A 15,942-nucleotide genomic window follows, 5' to 3' on the forward strand; every position below is an offset into this window, starting at 1 on the left:
ATATCTGCTTTAACTGAAACAAGTCACTAGCAACATTCTTTCAAGCTTGTCTCAGACGGGTTCGTAATTGGATGTCTCCTCACTTTTATTTATTTTATTTTATTTATTTTGAGAGTTTTATATAACGCTGGCTAGACTCGGAGGTATCAGAGCGCTTTACATAAGGCTCCACAGAAATTACAAAATTACATCAGTCACATGTTACATCAATTACTAGAAAAACATTTAAAGAGAGTAGAAGACAAAATACATGGAGCTTAGAAGGGTAAAGGGGTGGGGAAAAGGGGTAGGAGGTAGATAGGATGGAGAGACGAAGGAGAGTCTGCTCAAAGTCCGGCTGGGTAGGTGACGGCCGAGGAGGAAGTCTACAGCCCATCTCCTCTTTAGCGATCACGTAGCTCCACCGGGCATCAGCCAAACAGCTAGGTCTCAACGGGAAAGGAGGAAAGAGGAGGGATAAATGAAGCGTAAAGGGGGTGGAGTAAAGGGGTAAGAGGGAGAATACTTCAGTGCAGGAGTAGCGAAAACGAGAAGCAGAATCCAAACAGATCAGGGAGAGTTGAGAGTCCAAAGGAAGGAGACAGCAGCGGAGGAGAAGACAAGAAAATTGTCAGAAAACCGCCTGGGTAGGTGACGGCCAAAGCGGTGTGCCAGAGCCAGTCTCCCTTATAGCTGTCCACCCACCACTGGCTCTGGTTCAATGAGGGGGAAGATCCTTACTGTGGGCAATAATACCTGCCCCGTCCTGAAGAATCCCTAAAACTCTCACACGTTCATCTCCCTAGAGACAATTCTCATAGTATGAAATATTGGTTTGAAATTGGGCTCATCTTTCACTAGTCCTCAGTTGCATACAAGTGTTCCATTCAACTTTGTCTCTGATGTCAGCCAAGGACCTTTCCCTTCTACCACCGCTCTTTCTATGGTTTTCCACAGAAACCCAGATCACCAGTCGCAGCGATGGGACTTGGATTTCACTTCTGTGTGGTAGGCATGATTGTATGTATGTCCTGCATTGGTCTCTTTATAACTTTACTTAATACGGTCTAGGAGACTTATTTTCTATTCTAGCTCCAGGGCTTAAATCATTTGATGAAATTTAAAAAAGAAACAGTGTTGACATATGAATGAAAAACGTGTAGTGCAAGGAGACATTGCACTGCAAGGACAGTTGGAGACATGGGAAGGAGAAATCCACATATATTTTGTATGAACACTGAGCCCAAGAGAACAGCCTCAAGGGTCACAAAAAGGATAGCAAACGCTTGTCACAAAAAAGGTGAATATAAGCAGAAGAGAAGAATGTTCAGATACTGCTATAGCATTGAAGTACGTGGATACGAAGCGTATGGTTTTCACTTTAGCATTGCAGTTGCATGTATCAATATTATTAAATAATTGCTTACCAAACCACGTTTAGCCACCACCACAACAACAATACACCAAAGAGCACTACAATTCAGGCTATGAAGCAAGGGATGCAGCAAAAGAAAGTGGATTAATCTTGTTGTTCCATTTCCTGGCCAATCTTGGGAGAGCTAAGAGGCTAGGGTGCATTGATGGCTCTTGTCATTCTACTCCAGAGGATATCCAAGAACCTGAAGATGAGCCTTTTGGGAAATCCACATATTCCATAAATTCCGTCATAACAAGCAAACAATGTTCAAGGCCTCCTGCATTCATTTCACTTGATTCCTCCAGACCATCTCTCAACACAGTCTCCCTTTCTGCGGTGGGGGTCGTGAAGGACTACGAGGCACAGCATGTTTTTAATAGTTATTTTTTTGTCCTTTTTACATGAGCCCAGGTCTCTTCTCGGTCTCTCTTCTGAGAATCCTGTGCTGTCACTTGTTTCTAAATGTGTCGCATTACACTGCATCTTTCTAACTTTCTGGGTCGTAATAGACCAGTTTGAGACAAAAGACCAGTTAGATATTTGAGATACTACTTTCCCAGCCTATATATCTTGCCTACATTCTCCTCCGCTGATCAGTCTAGTTTGTGTCATTATATAATTGTAGCTGGTCATTCTTCACATTTCCTCGTCTTTAACCAGGGGGACCTTTTGTCCTCAGATTCTTCAACACTGCACCACTAGTGCTTAGATTTTTCCATTTGCCTGGACTAAATTAAAAAAACAACAATTTCTTAAAGGTTCCACGAACTGTTCTGGACTACAATTCTTTCCTGTAATGTCCATACAGCATCTACCAAGCATTGTGCCAAATCAATTTGTGCATGTCTCCTTTAAGGCTGGAATGCATGGCTTACAAGGGCTACAAATATCCTTTTCTATTCATGAAATCAGAAGTAGACTATTGTGAGTTGTCTTTGTGATGTAAAAATGAAATCTGCCTTCAACAGGAAAGAATAGGTGGTAGATGCTCTGGGAAACGTTGCTCCTTCTTTCAACTAAATGGTTTTTCCGAAGATTTCCCAGCCACAGTCCATGTGTTCCGTTCCACCACACAGGGTCAGCATTGGAGTCACAAAGAGACTGTGCCCATGCAATACAATTTCTCACCGCAGGAACACATCAGAGTGCCACCTATCTTTTCAGGACAACACCGGTAAGAGGTTGAATGGATGGGACCTATGCTCTGCTGCGGCCTTAACGCACCTTGATGATTTAGCCATGTCAAATGTAGTTCTGCACACCTTCCATTTGAAGAAAAGTTTGGATTCTTTCATTGTTGGTTCATTTGTGCCAAAGAAGCAGAGAAAAGCCTTTTAGATGGATAAGTCTTCAAAGGTTGCTGCTGCTCCTTCCGAAGGGGAAAGTGTCTACTCTCATCTTTAAAACTTTAACTTAAAAAAGATAGATTATTTCACACTTCTGAAGTGCATGTTTGGGTGCAGGCACTATAAGCATGCAGTGTTGCGTAAGCTTGAGTAGCTCAGCAGGCCTGCTTTCGCAATTTCAGTTGTGGCATGACCGATGACGCTTATAATTTCACATAAGGCTCTTTCAGCCTGTGCGTGGTCAGTTTCGGAAACCGATAAGCGACTAATCATGTCTTCATGTCACTCTGCTTGTACTCTCATCGGACAGGCATGCCCATAAATCTTTTATGCATGCTGCTTATCTGGGAAAAAAATGGCATTAGACGACAAGTCTTGTAATGGCTTAAAAGGAAGAAATAGGCAGTGGCAATAAAGGAGCAAACTGAACTCTACCCTGGCCCAACAACCCTGAAACAGAGCCTGAAAGAGCCTCAGAACTGAAACAACTGTTGCGGGGAACCACAGGGAAAAAGGCTACACACTTCACAATCCTCTTGTTAGCAGAGAAGATGATGTGCTGCTACCAAAAGTTTTAAGAAATGTTTTAGAAGTTGCTGAAGTATCTTGAAGATTATGTGGCATAGTTCTGAATCTCTACACCTGAATATCTTCCTGGTAGACCCAAACATTGAGGTGGAAAATCTACACACACTATTGTTGAATGAATGTTTTTAAATGCTACATTGTGTCACATTTTAGCAGGGAGTCAAGGGCTGGCAACAGGGAGAAAAATAAAAGTTTGTAAACATATGAACAACAGAATGGATATTCTGATGCCCAGCACCTAAAATCATTCATGGTGCAAAGACTGATATCATTAAAAGACTGCAGGTTTGGCTTCAATCTCTAGCTTGAGGCTACATGACTTTGGATAACTTGCAAGCTAGTTAAAGCGGCTACTTAACACAGGGGGTCCCAAGCCCCTCCCCCACCACTATATTCTAGTCTAAAGGACAGGTACAGAAAAGACCTCTTAAAAATTATCATACTTTCTTGTGGATTGATGGTCTTCCAAGCTGCTTTAAACCGGGTTCTGATTAAACAAATCCTCTGTAAAGAAACAAGGGAGAACATTCCAACATTCACTTTAAGCCCAAGAATCTACAGCCACGTGTTTTTTTTTTAAATATCAGCCACAGTGACTCACGGTTCACTTGTAGAGTGTAGGCCCTGATCCAAAAAAATATGTGGAAAAGCACAGATATACAGGTCTGTGTGTCTCATGCAGGCCACAACAACTTAATTTACCTTTGAGTTGACCCAGAAGACTGAACATGGGTTAAAGTAGAAAATTTACACTATCGGTATTTGCCTCCAGCCAAGAGTCTGAGAAACCTCTTATGAATTCAGATATGGTGTCATGGAAGAAAGCATCTTTCAACTGGATGGAGCAGTCTCAAAAAAAGCCTCTAATGGCCGTATGATGACATTTGCATAATGAATAACACACAACGATGATACTGAAAAATGCACCACTTAGTGTAAGAAAAAAGAATAAAGGAAACAAAGCGGTCACTACAGCTAATAAACACTTGATAACAAGGCCACTGCCAGCAAAACACCTCACTATCTAAAAATATAAATGCTTGACTATTAAGAGATAATAGGAGTTGATTAATTCAGGCCATTTATAACACTTTTTTGGTAATGACAGATTTTGTCTTCAGATCCACAGTCTTTCACCAGTTAAGGAGTGAGAAGACCATTCCCATCAAATTTGAGATTTACAATCAACGTTACTCTCGTCACTGTACCTACGGGAACACAAGAGGTATTTTGCTATGAAATTTTGGTATTCTTCAGGTTCAACATAAGGTTCAACATATTAAATCTGGAGAAACCATGAATCAGAAGGATGTGGACCCCTGAATCTCGAACCATGTAATTTAGAAGAAGTTAGTGGCTAATCTATGCAGTACAGCGAGCGTGGATGAGGCATGGAAGTAGAAGCAACCAATATTGGGAGAAAGCATGGATAGAGGACCAGCACTGAAAGTAGAAAAAACCTAAAAAGCAGCTCTCTGAAGAAAATATCTACTTAGCACCCTTCATGGCAGTCTGGAAGGCATGGAGCAATCTAGAGCTTGATGGTGCCTTTGAGAAATCATCCTCAGATAGGACTATGTGGATAACCTTCACAAGGATGCAAGCTCCTAACACAGTACACCCCTTACTCAGGCAGGAGATGAAAAGTAACATACCATGCATTTTAAAAGGAAGCTATCACTTGCACTGCTGTATTGCCTAGACATAAGTCTGTGTTCAAACATGCGTTACGGTAACGCTTTACCATCTTTAATAATGTCAGCAGGTGGCCAATGTACTGAAGAGGTTCCAGTATCCATATTAATGCTCTTAGGGAATACATCTAAGATTTATATCAAAGAAAGTACAGTAGCATTTTGAAGAATGAAGTAAATACCTGTATAACCCAGCTGTTGCAAACAGTACTTCTGTCAAGAAATTAAATGACATCTACATGACTTACAAAGAAATACTTGTACAGAGCTATTTTGCAACAATTTGTATAATATTATCACTATGGCTGGGAATATTCTAATTTTTTTTTAGGCACATCTGTGGATTCTATGATGCAACCAGTAAGAGAAAGAAAGGAGATACCCATCACAAATAATTGAGGGTAATCACTAAAACTAAGAAATAGTTTAGGCTGGTTTTCCAATTAATAAACAGGTTTAAAATTAATTGTTTTTAGGTAAACAGTGGGCTGCAACTGTCAAAACGTATCCTGTGAGCTTTACCTGGTTTTTGATTTTTAGTTCACCAAAACCACACTTGAGTATATGTTGTACTGTTGTACTGCAACCTGTGGCCCAAAGCTCACCAAATCGGGAAGCCTGTTTCAACTCATTTATAAGCACCTGTATTTGAATTTTCTAGGATTTCGTCTTCTATCTCGGCTGTTGTGATAATGCGGGCATGCATAACCCTGGCGGCACAGTCTTGGTGGTTTAGTGCACTGTTCTGTCTTGTAGCTGGCCAACACAAAATTTGAATCTGGAAAGAAATAAACATATTTACACAGAATTAAAAAAGATAATTAAGTACAAAATATTTAAATTTCATTTGAACACGAATAAGGTCAGAGTCTTAGGATATTTAAATTATAAATCCTCATTCCTTTGTGCACTAAAAGGAGTAAAATCAAATAAAAATATCAATACAAGAGTTTAAACCTCCAACCGTACTTCTTTTTTTGTTCACAAAGACATCAGATAATATACGTGCAGTATAGGGACTGTGCTACTCATTAATGGGTGGTGTCCAGTGTAAACAAGTTAACAAAACTCACTATATAGAGCATATTTAAAAAAAAAAAGCAGTGTTAATAACATATGAGCATAAAGCCACACCATTATGTATGAACAACCAGGATGCTGGGCCATGCATTGCGTTATTTGGCAAGGGACTAGACCCATTAAACCAGCTGGTACCACTGGAAGCCATCAAAATATGCTTTAAATCACGAACAGTAGTCATTGGGTCTGCTACCCCTTGGAATCTGCATAAGGCATCCTCTGCCACACTGGAATAAGAATCCACTTAAGAATCAGGCTTTTGATGATCGATGGAATCTGTCCCTTCCTTTCTACTAGTGTGGAAGTCTCAATTATAATAATGTATGCATCTATGTATGTATCAGATGTTTTCATAGATTTTAAAGTACAAACCTAGTATAAAAAAGCAGCGTAGCACTGAACAAAGTCCTAGACAAAGATACAGTCAATGAGTGATTGGAGGGAAAGATGGATTTTGAGAATAGTGGTGGACTTTTACTTTATCGTAATGAAGAGTTTTGAACAGTGTCTTAATTGAAGCATGGTTGGGGAACCTTGATGTTGTATCATACCCAGGGTGCATAAATGGGAACTGGACTTTGCCTTGTTCGTCCATTGTTGGAATTTATCTCCAGTTTAAAGGTGTCTTGGCTGTGAATGTGACCAGAGTCGCAGGAGGTAGTGCACTTGTCAATCAGATAGGCAGGTTAGCAGATGCATCAGTTGGTTTGGATAATGGTGAAGGCTTGCAAGGAGAGCCAGGGCATACTAAAGAACGCCTCATATTTAGGCCCTTGATGGGCCTCTGTGGCATATATGATGCCCTTTAGAGGGGCCAACATGAATATGGTGAGGGTTGGCGCCATCTTGAACAAACAACAAGGTGATGGATGAACAAGATACTTACCTTCAGTAGTGCCATCTGTAGATGACAGATGACCTATTGATGTTGGGTTTTACCATAAATGTACGGAAGTCACACCCAGCTACTTCGCAGAGACTCCCTTTCATTGGAGCTATCCCAAACACGGTGTTTAGAGCTATTCTTCCAACTCAATGAGTCCAGGGCATTAGGGCCATGATCCCGATGTTTCAGCCTACAGTCTGGGTCTCAGGGAGAGCAACTCTGAGACTTCAAGGTCTCTTGGCCTCCTCCATCCAACTTGTGGACAATGCTAGGTGGCACATGTGGGATCTGCATCTGCTGGAAGGAAGAGACTGGGTTGCATGCTGCCCCTGCCTTCCAAGGTCTACTGCAGCCTGGAGTGTCTGCTGTGCTGGTTGCATAGCGATACCAAAGGGGATGATGGACGGAGCACTTGAGCAAATCTAACACTCACCCCCAGTCAGCTGATCTGGGTTTAATCCATCATCATTCTTTAGCTCACTCCACCACCCCAGTTCAGACATGGCCATATGCAAATCAGTCTGACCCTGTACCTCATGGGAACAGTCCAGCCCGAACTGCCAAGCCATGTCTTCCCTGGACCGGAAACAAGCATCCTGGGACCGGTTTCGGGTTCATAACCCTCATCAGCCAGGTTGCATGGCTTGTCGTCTTCATAGCATTCAATTGCAGAGTCTGCTTTTTTGCAAAAGAGGTAAGATCTCAGATGGGCATGTCCATTAAAGAATATTGGACATACCCTAAGAAGCCTGTAGACCTCATCAACTTGTATCTCCTAAGGGACCCACGAATGCCAATTGTCCAACGAAGGCAATCTGTAGTATCCACCCACAACAAATCATGAATTGTGGCACGTCATAAGCATCCTTAATGGCTTGTGTAAAGTTTGAGCGCAAGTCATCCAGCATAGCAGGCAGGACTGGAATCACAAAGGGTAAGTGTATAGCGGCCCAGTAGGCAGCTGGCATTGATGGATCTTAAGTTCAAGATGGTTGAGGACAACATGCTTTTCTCAAAGGTTTCAAGGTCCTGGATTCTCTATTCAGTGGGGTGGTAGGAAAGGCACTTGGGTTGACTCGTACCACCAAGCTTTTCGAAGTCAGATGATGCATTATGAAGGCCAGATCACCTGGGACAGGGAGGTGCTTGTGCCTGTTCCCCGAGGGTCCGTAACATGGCTTTGCCCAGAAAGCATGTCTGTGAGGGCCTCATTCAAATTTAGCAGGGGTCAGTGTTAGTTTGTCCCGGTTGTAGGACTTCAAAGAGGACAATGGTTTTCACCTCCATGGTGGGCAATTGTAGGTCATGAACCTCAGTCGCCCTCCGCATCGGACGACCTGGGAATATTCAAAAGGTAAAGAATTAATGGATAGAAGTACCCACCAAAAGTAGTTTACTATTAAAACTATGAGAAACAAAATAACCAAAAAGACTTCTGATGAGATCAATGAAAAGAGTTTGCTTTACGTCCAGAGAAAAGTTATTCTCTGAATGGAAATCAAGATATTGAATTGCCATTTGTATAAATGTTCACCTTTGGAAATGTCACTAAGGATGATATGAAAAAAATGGCACATCCTGAATAAAAATAGAAAAAAACGATCTTTGCATTTAAAACAAAACGAAAAGTAAAGTGGGACTCGGTGCTTTCAAACTCAAAAAGACTAGAAAGGATAAAACAATAACAGAAGCAATGCACACAGCCCACATACAAGTGTACCATAAATGTGGAATCCATGTTACTGACTGAATATAATGGAATCCTAATAATGTATAAACCATTCACCAATACCAATACAAAAAAACGTGGCTTACACAAATATACACCCATTTAGACTACCGTGTACTTGAAAAACTAATTAAGAAGACAAGACAAAGATGATCCAGCACAAATCAAATATAAGATGGAAAGATATAAAATGTAGGCAGCTCAAATGGTCAGTCATTTCCAGCAAAAACGGAATAAAGAATAAGACATCAAATGTGCCGTCCTACAGTGGGTTCAGCGAAGCCCAAGAGGAGGCAATATGGAAGAATTACTTCTCAAAAAGAGAACCACTGAGGGTTCTTAAACTCAGAACAACAGAAAGGCGATACAATTTCATAGCAAAGCAAAGACTCTTCAACAGTAGAGCTGGCACCCTCCATAAAGAGCTACCAGGGAAGCTTTTTAAGTAACTGGCATAGCATTCATAATTATTTACATACACTAACATTAAAAAAAGAGAGAAAGCTCACCCATAATATCAAACACCCCCATATAATAAATTATGGAAGACTGCACCAACGCATTCTATATCCTCTGTGGTTCACAGCTCATTGCATGACCGCCATGAACTCCCTTTACTGTAGGCCAGTCCATCACTCTGCCCACCTTTTACTCTCCGCCTCACCCCTATAAATAAGAGGAGGGACTCCATTGGATGGATCCAAAAAGAGCATTGTTGTTCTACCTTGACCGCACAAAGGAGTTCCAGGTGGACGATCAATGCTTTGTGGGGTACATTGGTGCCCAAAAAAGAGAAGGTGGTTTAGAAGCGGGCCATCTCACAATGGGAAATGCTCTGTATGAAAATCTGCTATGCATTGGCCAAAGAGCACTCTCCTGAAGGACTGTGTCTTCATTCCACCAGAGCCAAGGCTGCGACCACTGTATTAGCTCCAGGAGTACCTATCCTGGATATCTGTCAGGTAGGAATGTGGGTCTTCCTGCATATATTTATGAAGCACTACTGCCTGGACAGTCAGATCCGGCGAGATGGGCATTTTGCCAGTTTGGTCCTACAGGAGTTTCTAGTATTAGACCAGGTTCCTATCCCACCTCCAGGGAGGTATTGCTCGGGTATCTATTCTAAGGTAAGGAATCTGTGTCTAGAAGTATATCAGTTGAACAGGTTACTTACCTTCAATAACGAACGTGAGCCTTGTTTGTGTAGAGGGAGTGTTTTTGCCCCTTGCAGTTTCCACAAGTGATGATTATTCTATATGGACGAGATGTATAGATTTGTGACGTTTTGAATTGAGGCAACTCGTATATGGAAGTTCGATCCTCTCAGACTGCTTATGAGGAAATCTGTCGGACTCTGGATATTGTTGGATTGGTTATCACACAAGAGGAAGGGTTGAATGGTGGATGACAAAGTCCTGAGGAGACCTCACAAGTGATTTAGGGCTTGAAACGTCGACATACTTCACCATATAGTTCAAGAATTTTGAGTGAAACAACTATATCATTGGGAATTGTACAGTGTATTATAAGTAAAGTCTCCATTTCTGTATTTAAATGTGAGCTCCGCTTCGCCTGCACTATTCCATTCACTTGTTCACACTTGAATATACTGTATGTTAATACATGTTGAATATTGCAATTAATAGATATATAGTATCATTCATTTGGGAGTCCAGAAGCTTCTTTTCAGCGTTCCCAACGTCAGGCATCCTACAGTAATTCATTGTTGCAATTACTTTGTGGAACAGAATTCATTAAAAAATAATACAGTGCTTTAATATTTTGAAGCATATGGCTCTACACAAATGAGTTCAAATTATATTTGTGATGAAGGGTCGGATGGCATACTAAAGGGATTTGAGGGGGGAGTGCGCGCAGACTGGTTTGACCTCTTGCTGTCTGTCCCAGGTGGTCTGTGGGAACTGCATCCCGCCCACAAAGCAATTGTGCGGTTTGTTGGCTGGGGTGGCTCGGAAACTCCTTCCATGGCAACGAAAAGGGCAGATGGTAGGCTTGGGTTGACGGGGCCTTGGAAAGGCCCAAGGACCTGGCCATAGCTCCGCCATTCTTTTTTTGATAAATAAACCATTTTATTGGTGAACAACAACCTTCCAGGCATTACAGAATCAGCAGTGGCAAAGCAAGAATCAGTTTCTATTGGCAGTACATCAATTATACAGAGTGAGAGGATACTTAACACCTTACTTGGTGCTATATTGAGTCTTCTCTGGCGGTGGACAACATCTGAAAGGTTACAAAAAAAACTGGGAATGTGTGTGAACCCTCCACGTCACAGAGCTCTAACGGCATACAACCGGTGGGACCGGTGTTCCTATTCCATCCTGTAGAGCCGACAGTGCCCGCCTCTCCCTCCTCAACTCCACCGTAGGAGAGATGTATATATCGCCCCTATATTTTGTCCATTTCCCATCCCATTTTTTGGGGCACCCACGCCCCTTGAACACCGTCTTTTCAGCCACCATAGCGTAGTCCATATCAGAGGCCCAGTCTCTCACCCTTGGCAGCACCCCTGAACCCCATTGTTGGGCGATATTACGTTTGGCTACAATCCAACCCATTGTTACCCAGGATTGTTCCATCTGGGTAAGGTCTGTTGCGTCCCATATGTTAAGGAGGCAAGTGTTGGGGGAGGGATGAACGGGTTTGCCGCAAGCCCTGGACATTTGTCGGGTAAGGTCTATCCAATACTTTTGTATATGGGGGCAGTCCCAGAGTATGTGTGTGAACGTGCCAGACTGATTGCAGTGTCTAAGGCAGAAAGCGTCCGTCCTCCTACCCAACCTAAACAATAATGGAGCATCAAAGTAAACCCTGTGGAGTACCTTTAATTGGACCATTCGCAGCCTCTGCGGAATCGCCACCTCCCGAGGGGAGACTAGCGCATCTCTCCAATCATCATCCTCCATCCCACCGAGGTCCCGCTCCCATCCCACTCTTAGTTTCAACATCGGGTCAATCCGGTTATATACTAATTTTTTTATAGGTTAGAGATCTTGCCTTGCGGTCCATTGGGTCTAATAAGAGTCGATCCTCCAGGGGGGAGGAGTCTGGAAGGGGGCAGTCTCGGGGGAGGGCCGAGTCAATCGCATGGCTAATTTGTAGATATCTAAAGGTCTCCGTTGGGGCGAGTTGGTATTTCGCTAGTAGATCTGCGAACGTGGCTTTCCTACCCTTAACACAAAGGTCCCCAACCCTGGAAATACCAATCATGTCCCACTTGTCAAATCCCGGGCATGTACTAAGGTGTCCTAAGAGATCCGGCTCCCATAGGGGAGTGGCCTTCGTGAGACGGTTGTGCCACCCCAACTTCCGCTGTACCGTGTGCCACGCTTCGACCGTATGGGCCGTGGGGGCAGTCAAACGCAATTTACGGGGATTGGTGTAGAGAGCCCTATTGTAACCCCCCCCCCCTTCCCATCAGCCAATGGTCCGTGCGGAAATTGGGGTCTTCGTGAGAGCCGAATGCCCATCTATTGATGGATGCCAGCTGCGACGCCCGATATTAAAGACGCACATCTGGCAGCCCTATACCCCCATCATACTAGCCCATAGTGAGTTTAGTTACAGCAATTCTAGGGGCTCGACCGTCCCAGAGCAACTCCCGTACCACCCCATCGATTTGGGAAAAATAGGAGGCAGAACGGTGGTTATTAACTGAGACATGCGCCGTAGGTAGCCCATACAGCAGCCAGATCCACCCAATCAATTTAGAGCCCAATTCCATACGGGCAAGCACGGCGAAAAGACATTCCCATTCTACCGTATCAAACGCCATAGTGGCGTCAAGTGACAATAAGATCGCTTCTTCTTCGAGGCTATCAACCCGTCCCAACATACCATTAACACAACAGATTCCTGGCGGTATTCCTACCCGGCATGAAGCCTGACTGATCTGGATGGATCAGGTCGGAGAGATAGGAGAGTAGGCGATTGGCCACCAGCTTAGCCAGGATTTTCGCTTCTACCGGCAACAGCAAAATGGGGCGGTACGATCTGCAGTCCTCCGCCGGCTTGCCAGGCTTATGGATCACCACTATCGCCGCATCACGGATTTCAGGCGGTAGGCGGCCGAATTCGTAGCATTCGTTATATAGGTTCAGCAGGTGGGGTGCCAACTTCACAGCCATAAGTTTGAGGAGCTCAACGGGCATGCCATTAGGGCCCATCGAGTTGCCCGACCGGACGTCTACTATAGCTTTTTGGACTTCTGCCGCTGAAAGGTAAGCTTCGAGTGACTCGCAATCTTGCGGCGACAAACACTTCACATTTATAGTGGCAAGGAGGTCTGTGGCCCATCGGGCCTGAGAATTCTGTGGGACCCGGTAGACTTCTTCAAAATGCGCGGCAAACACGTCAGAAATTCCCTGGGGGTCCATGACTAGCTCACCATCCTGACCTGTTATCGCCTTAACCCACCTAGCCGCCTGTTCCTTGCGCTCCAACCATGCAAGAAGCTTACCCGTGTGCTCCCCATGCTCATATATGCGATGGCGCGTGGCCAGGGCTCGCAGAGTGGCGTCTTCTAGCAGGAGCTGTTTGTAGTCGTGCCTCTTAAGACCGATACTATGGTGAGTGTCCGGGTTTGGGTCCGAGGCCAGGGCCCTTTCTAATTGTAGAATATCGGCTTCCAGCTCCGTCACCCTCTTGTTGCGTTAACGTTTATGCCCCACCATCCGCGACAATGCACTTCCTTTAATCACTGCACCATACGCCCCCCAAACTGTGGCCGCCGAATCGACTGACCCCTTATTTTCTGTAAAGTAAAAGTCGGTGTCTTGGCGGAGTCCCTTCCTAATGTGAGGAAACTTCAACGCCCATGGCTGTATTCTGATGGTGGCAAGACGTACGAACTGTCGGGCACCAAAGACCACCATAACCAGGGAGTGATCAGAAATACCTCGCACGAGCGTCGCGGGTTTCACAAAATCTTGTATGTCTTGTGCATGTGTAAATAAATAATCTAGCCGGGATTGACTGCCATGCACTCCCGACTGAAGTGTGTAGTGTGTGTGTGTGTGTGTGTGTGTTGGGGGTTTAGCCATCTCCACAACTCCGCCATTCTTAAAGCGCTCTAGCGCAGCGTTCGTCTTCTCTCAAAACAACCAAGGGCCATCAAAGGACCTGCCAGGAGCAAGGACTGAATATGAAGTTGGACTGGATATCCCCGAAAAAAAATCAGTGGTACTCAGCCATTTGTGGCGCCGATTGAAATCGCTGTGCCCAGCAAGTTTGTCATATCTAGTCCACATCTGATGGTGAACTTAGCTGCGTTCCTCCCATCAGCAATTGTTTGAAAAAGTATGGTTCAGGCCTCCTCCGAGACCACTGGCAGCATTTGTGCAACCAAATTCCAGATGGTATGGGAGTATCCGCCCAAGAGGCACGTGATGTTCACCATTCTCCAAGCTAGGCTGGCAGAAGAGAACATCTTCTTCCAGAAGGTAATCAGCCTTTTGGATTAACTGTCTGGTGGAGTTGTAAGGAATGCGCTGGGGTTAACTTTAGAGGTGGAGGCCTAGACCACCAGGCTCTCTGGGGTGGGGTGCTTCGTGAGGAAACTGGGGTCCACCGGGGAAAGGTAATGGAGGGGGGCAATTGTCCTATGCACAGAGCTTCAAACTTTATGTGTTTTATTAGCAATTCAAGCTTTCCCCAAGCAAGCGAATGCTAGAGTACACTTTTGGAAAGTGCAGTATTAGAGACCTCACCTACAGATTTGTTTACTGGTTGGGCTTCAAAGAGGACCACAAGCTGCCTTTTAAGGGGTCTTAGTCTTTTTTCATCCTTGGGTCCATTATTGGTACTTCGACCCTGCACTGTCATCGGTTGCTCTTTTTAATTGTCTACTTGGGGGCTGTGTGTTATACAATAATAATTGTTTAAATATCAGGGTGGCATTGAATCTTATATTAACTACAGATAAACCTATGGCTAGAAAGTAAATTCCTTAGAAAGGTTTTATATTTCTGTGAATAATGGAACAGCAGACTAGAACTCAATCCAGAGCAAATGCAGAGTTTTATTTGTTTTGTTTCTTGGTTACAAGGCTGAATCCAATAAAATGCTTCAACCGTCTATATATGTATATATCTTAAGTGTTTTTACCATACTAACAGGTTTCCATGAATTCCATTCCTTTTTGCTCTCTCACTCCCTTTAAGAAGGGATGCATATGCTATTCTATCCATTGTTTATTAACATTGATGCTTATACTAAATGAATGAATGAATATATATTTGTAGAGCGCATGGCTACCAGAGGCCTCCCAGCGCTAGCGACAACGTAATGAGTCGATAAAGGAGCATTTAAGGGAACAGCAGGGTCTTCAGAGCCTTACGAAAGGAAGAGTGACTAGTCTCGAGCCAAATCCTATCTGGGAGTTGATTCCAGCATTTCGCCGAGATGGTGGAAAACATCCGACCCCCGCTCCGAGCTCTATACACTCTAGGAGCAATAGCTAGGTGTTTTGTTTCTGAGCGTAATGTTCTCTTGGGAAGGTAGGGGGTAATGATGGTTCTTAGGATAGGAGGCGCCCTCAAGGACATTACTTTGTGAGCAATACAAAGAGCCTTAAACTGAATTCTTTCCGCCACTGGCAACCAGTGCAGAGAGGTAATCAGAGGGTTCATCGAAGCCCTATAAGGAGCCTGCAATAAATGAGGAACGGGCTGCACAGTTCTGCACCCTTTGAAGTTTTTTATGGCAGAACTGGGAGCTCCAAGGTAGAGCACATTTGCATAATCAATTCTGGACAGTATCAAGGCCTGGACCATCAATTTCCCCGCACCAAAAGGCAGCACTGGAAGAATTTTCCTTATCATTTTAAGGATTCCAAAACAAGTGGCTGCCACTTTTCGTGCTTGTTCGTTGAATTCGAGTTTGTGGTCAAACCAAAACTCCTAGACTTTTTATGCGATCTTTTGGCGTAGGCATAACCCCAAGGCATTTCGGCCAGAGAACATCGGGGCTAATAATGGTGGGTTTCCCTAGGAACATCAACTCTGTTTTTGCACCGTTTAATTTTAAGAAGGAGTTGTCCATCCAGGTGGCTATTCTCTCCAGGCAGTTGGCCAAGCAGAACTGATTATCGTCCAGCTGATTTAGGGACACAATCAATTGTGTGTCGTCTGCATATCAGACGATCTTAACCCCGAAGGGCTTGACCAATTCGCCCAGAGGTTGCATATATACATTAAAAAGCG

At 43.9% G+C, this 15,942-nt stretch overlaps 1 protein-coding gene across 1 annotated transcript in view; it reads right to left on the minus strand.

Moving 5' to 3' along the window:
• UNKL (unk like zinc finger) overlaps positions 1-15,942 on the minus strand; it is a 514,610-nt gene that overhangs the window by 321,047 nt on the left and 177,621 nt on the right. The window contains exon 5 of the mRNA XM_085629284.1: positions 5,667-5,802. Within this exon, the coding sequence (XP_085485410.1) occupies positions 5,667-5,802 (136 nt within the window). The remainder of the gene's footprint in view (positions 1-5,666; positions 5,803-15,942) is intronic.

The sequence above is a fragment of the Triturus cristatus genome, chromosome 10 (assembly GCF_964204655.1).
Source record: "Triturus cristatus chromosome 10, aTriCri1.1, whole genome shotgun sequence".
In the NCBI taxonomy this organism is placed as follows: Eukaryota; Metazoa; Chordata; class Amphibia; order Caudata; family Salamandridae; genus Triturus; species Triturus cristatus.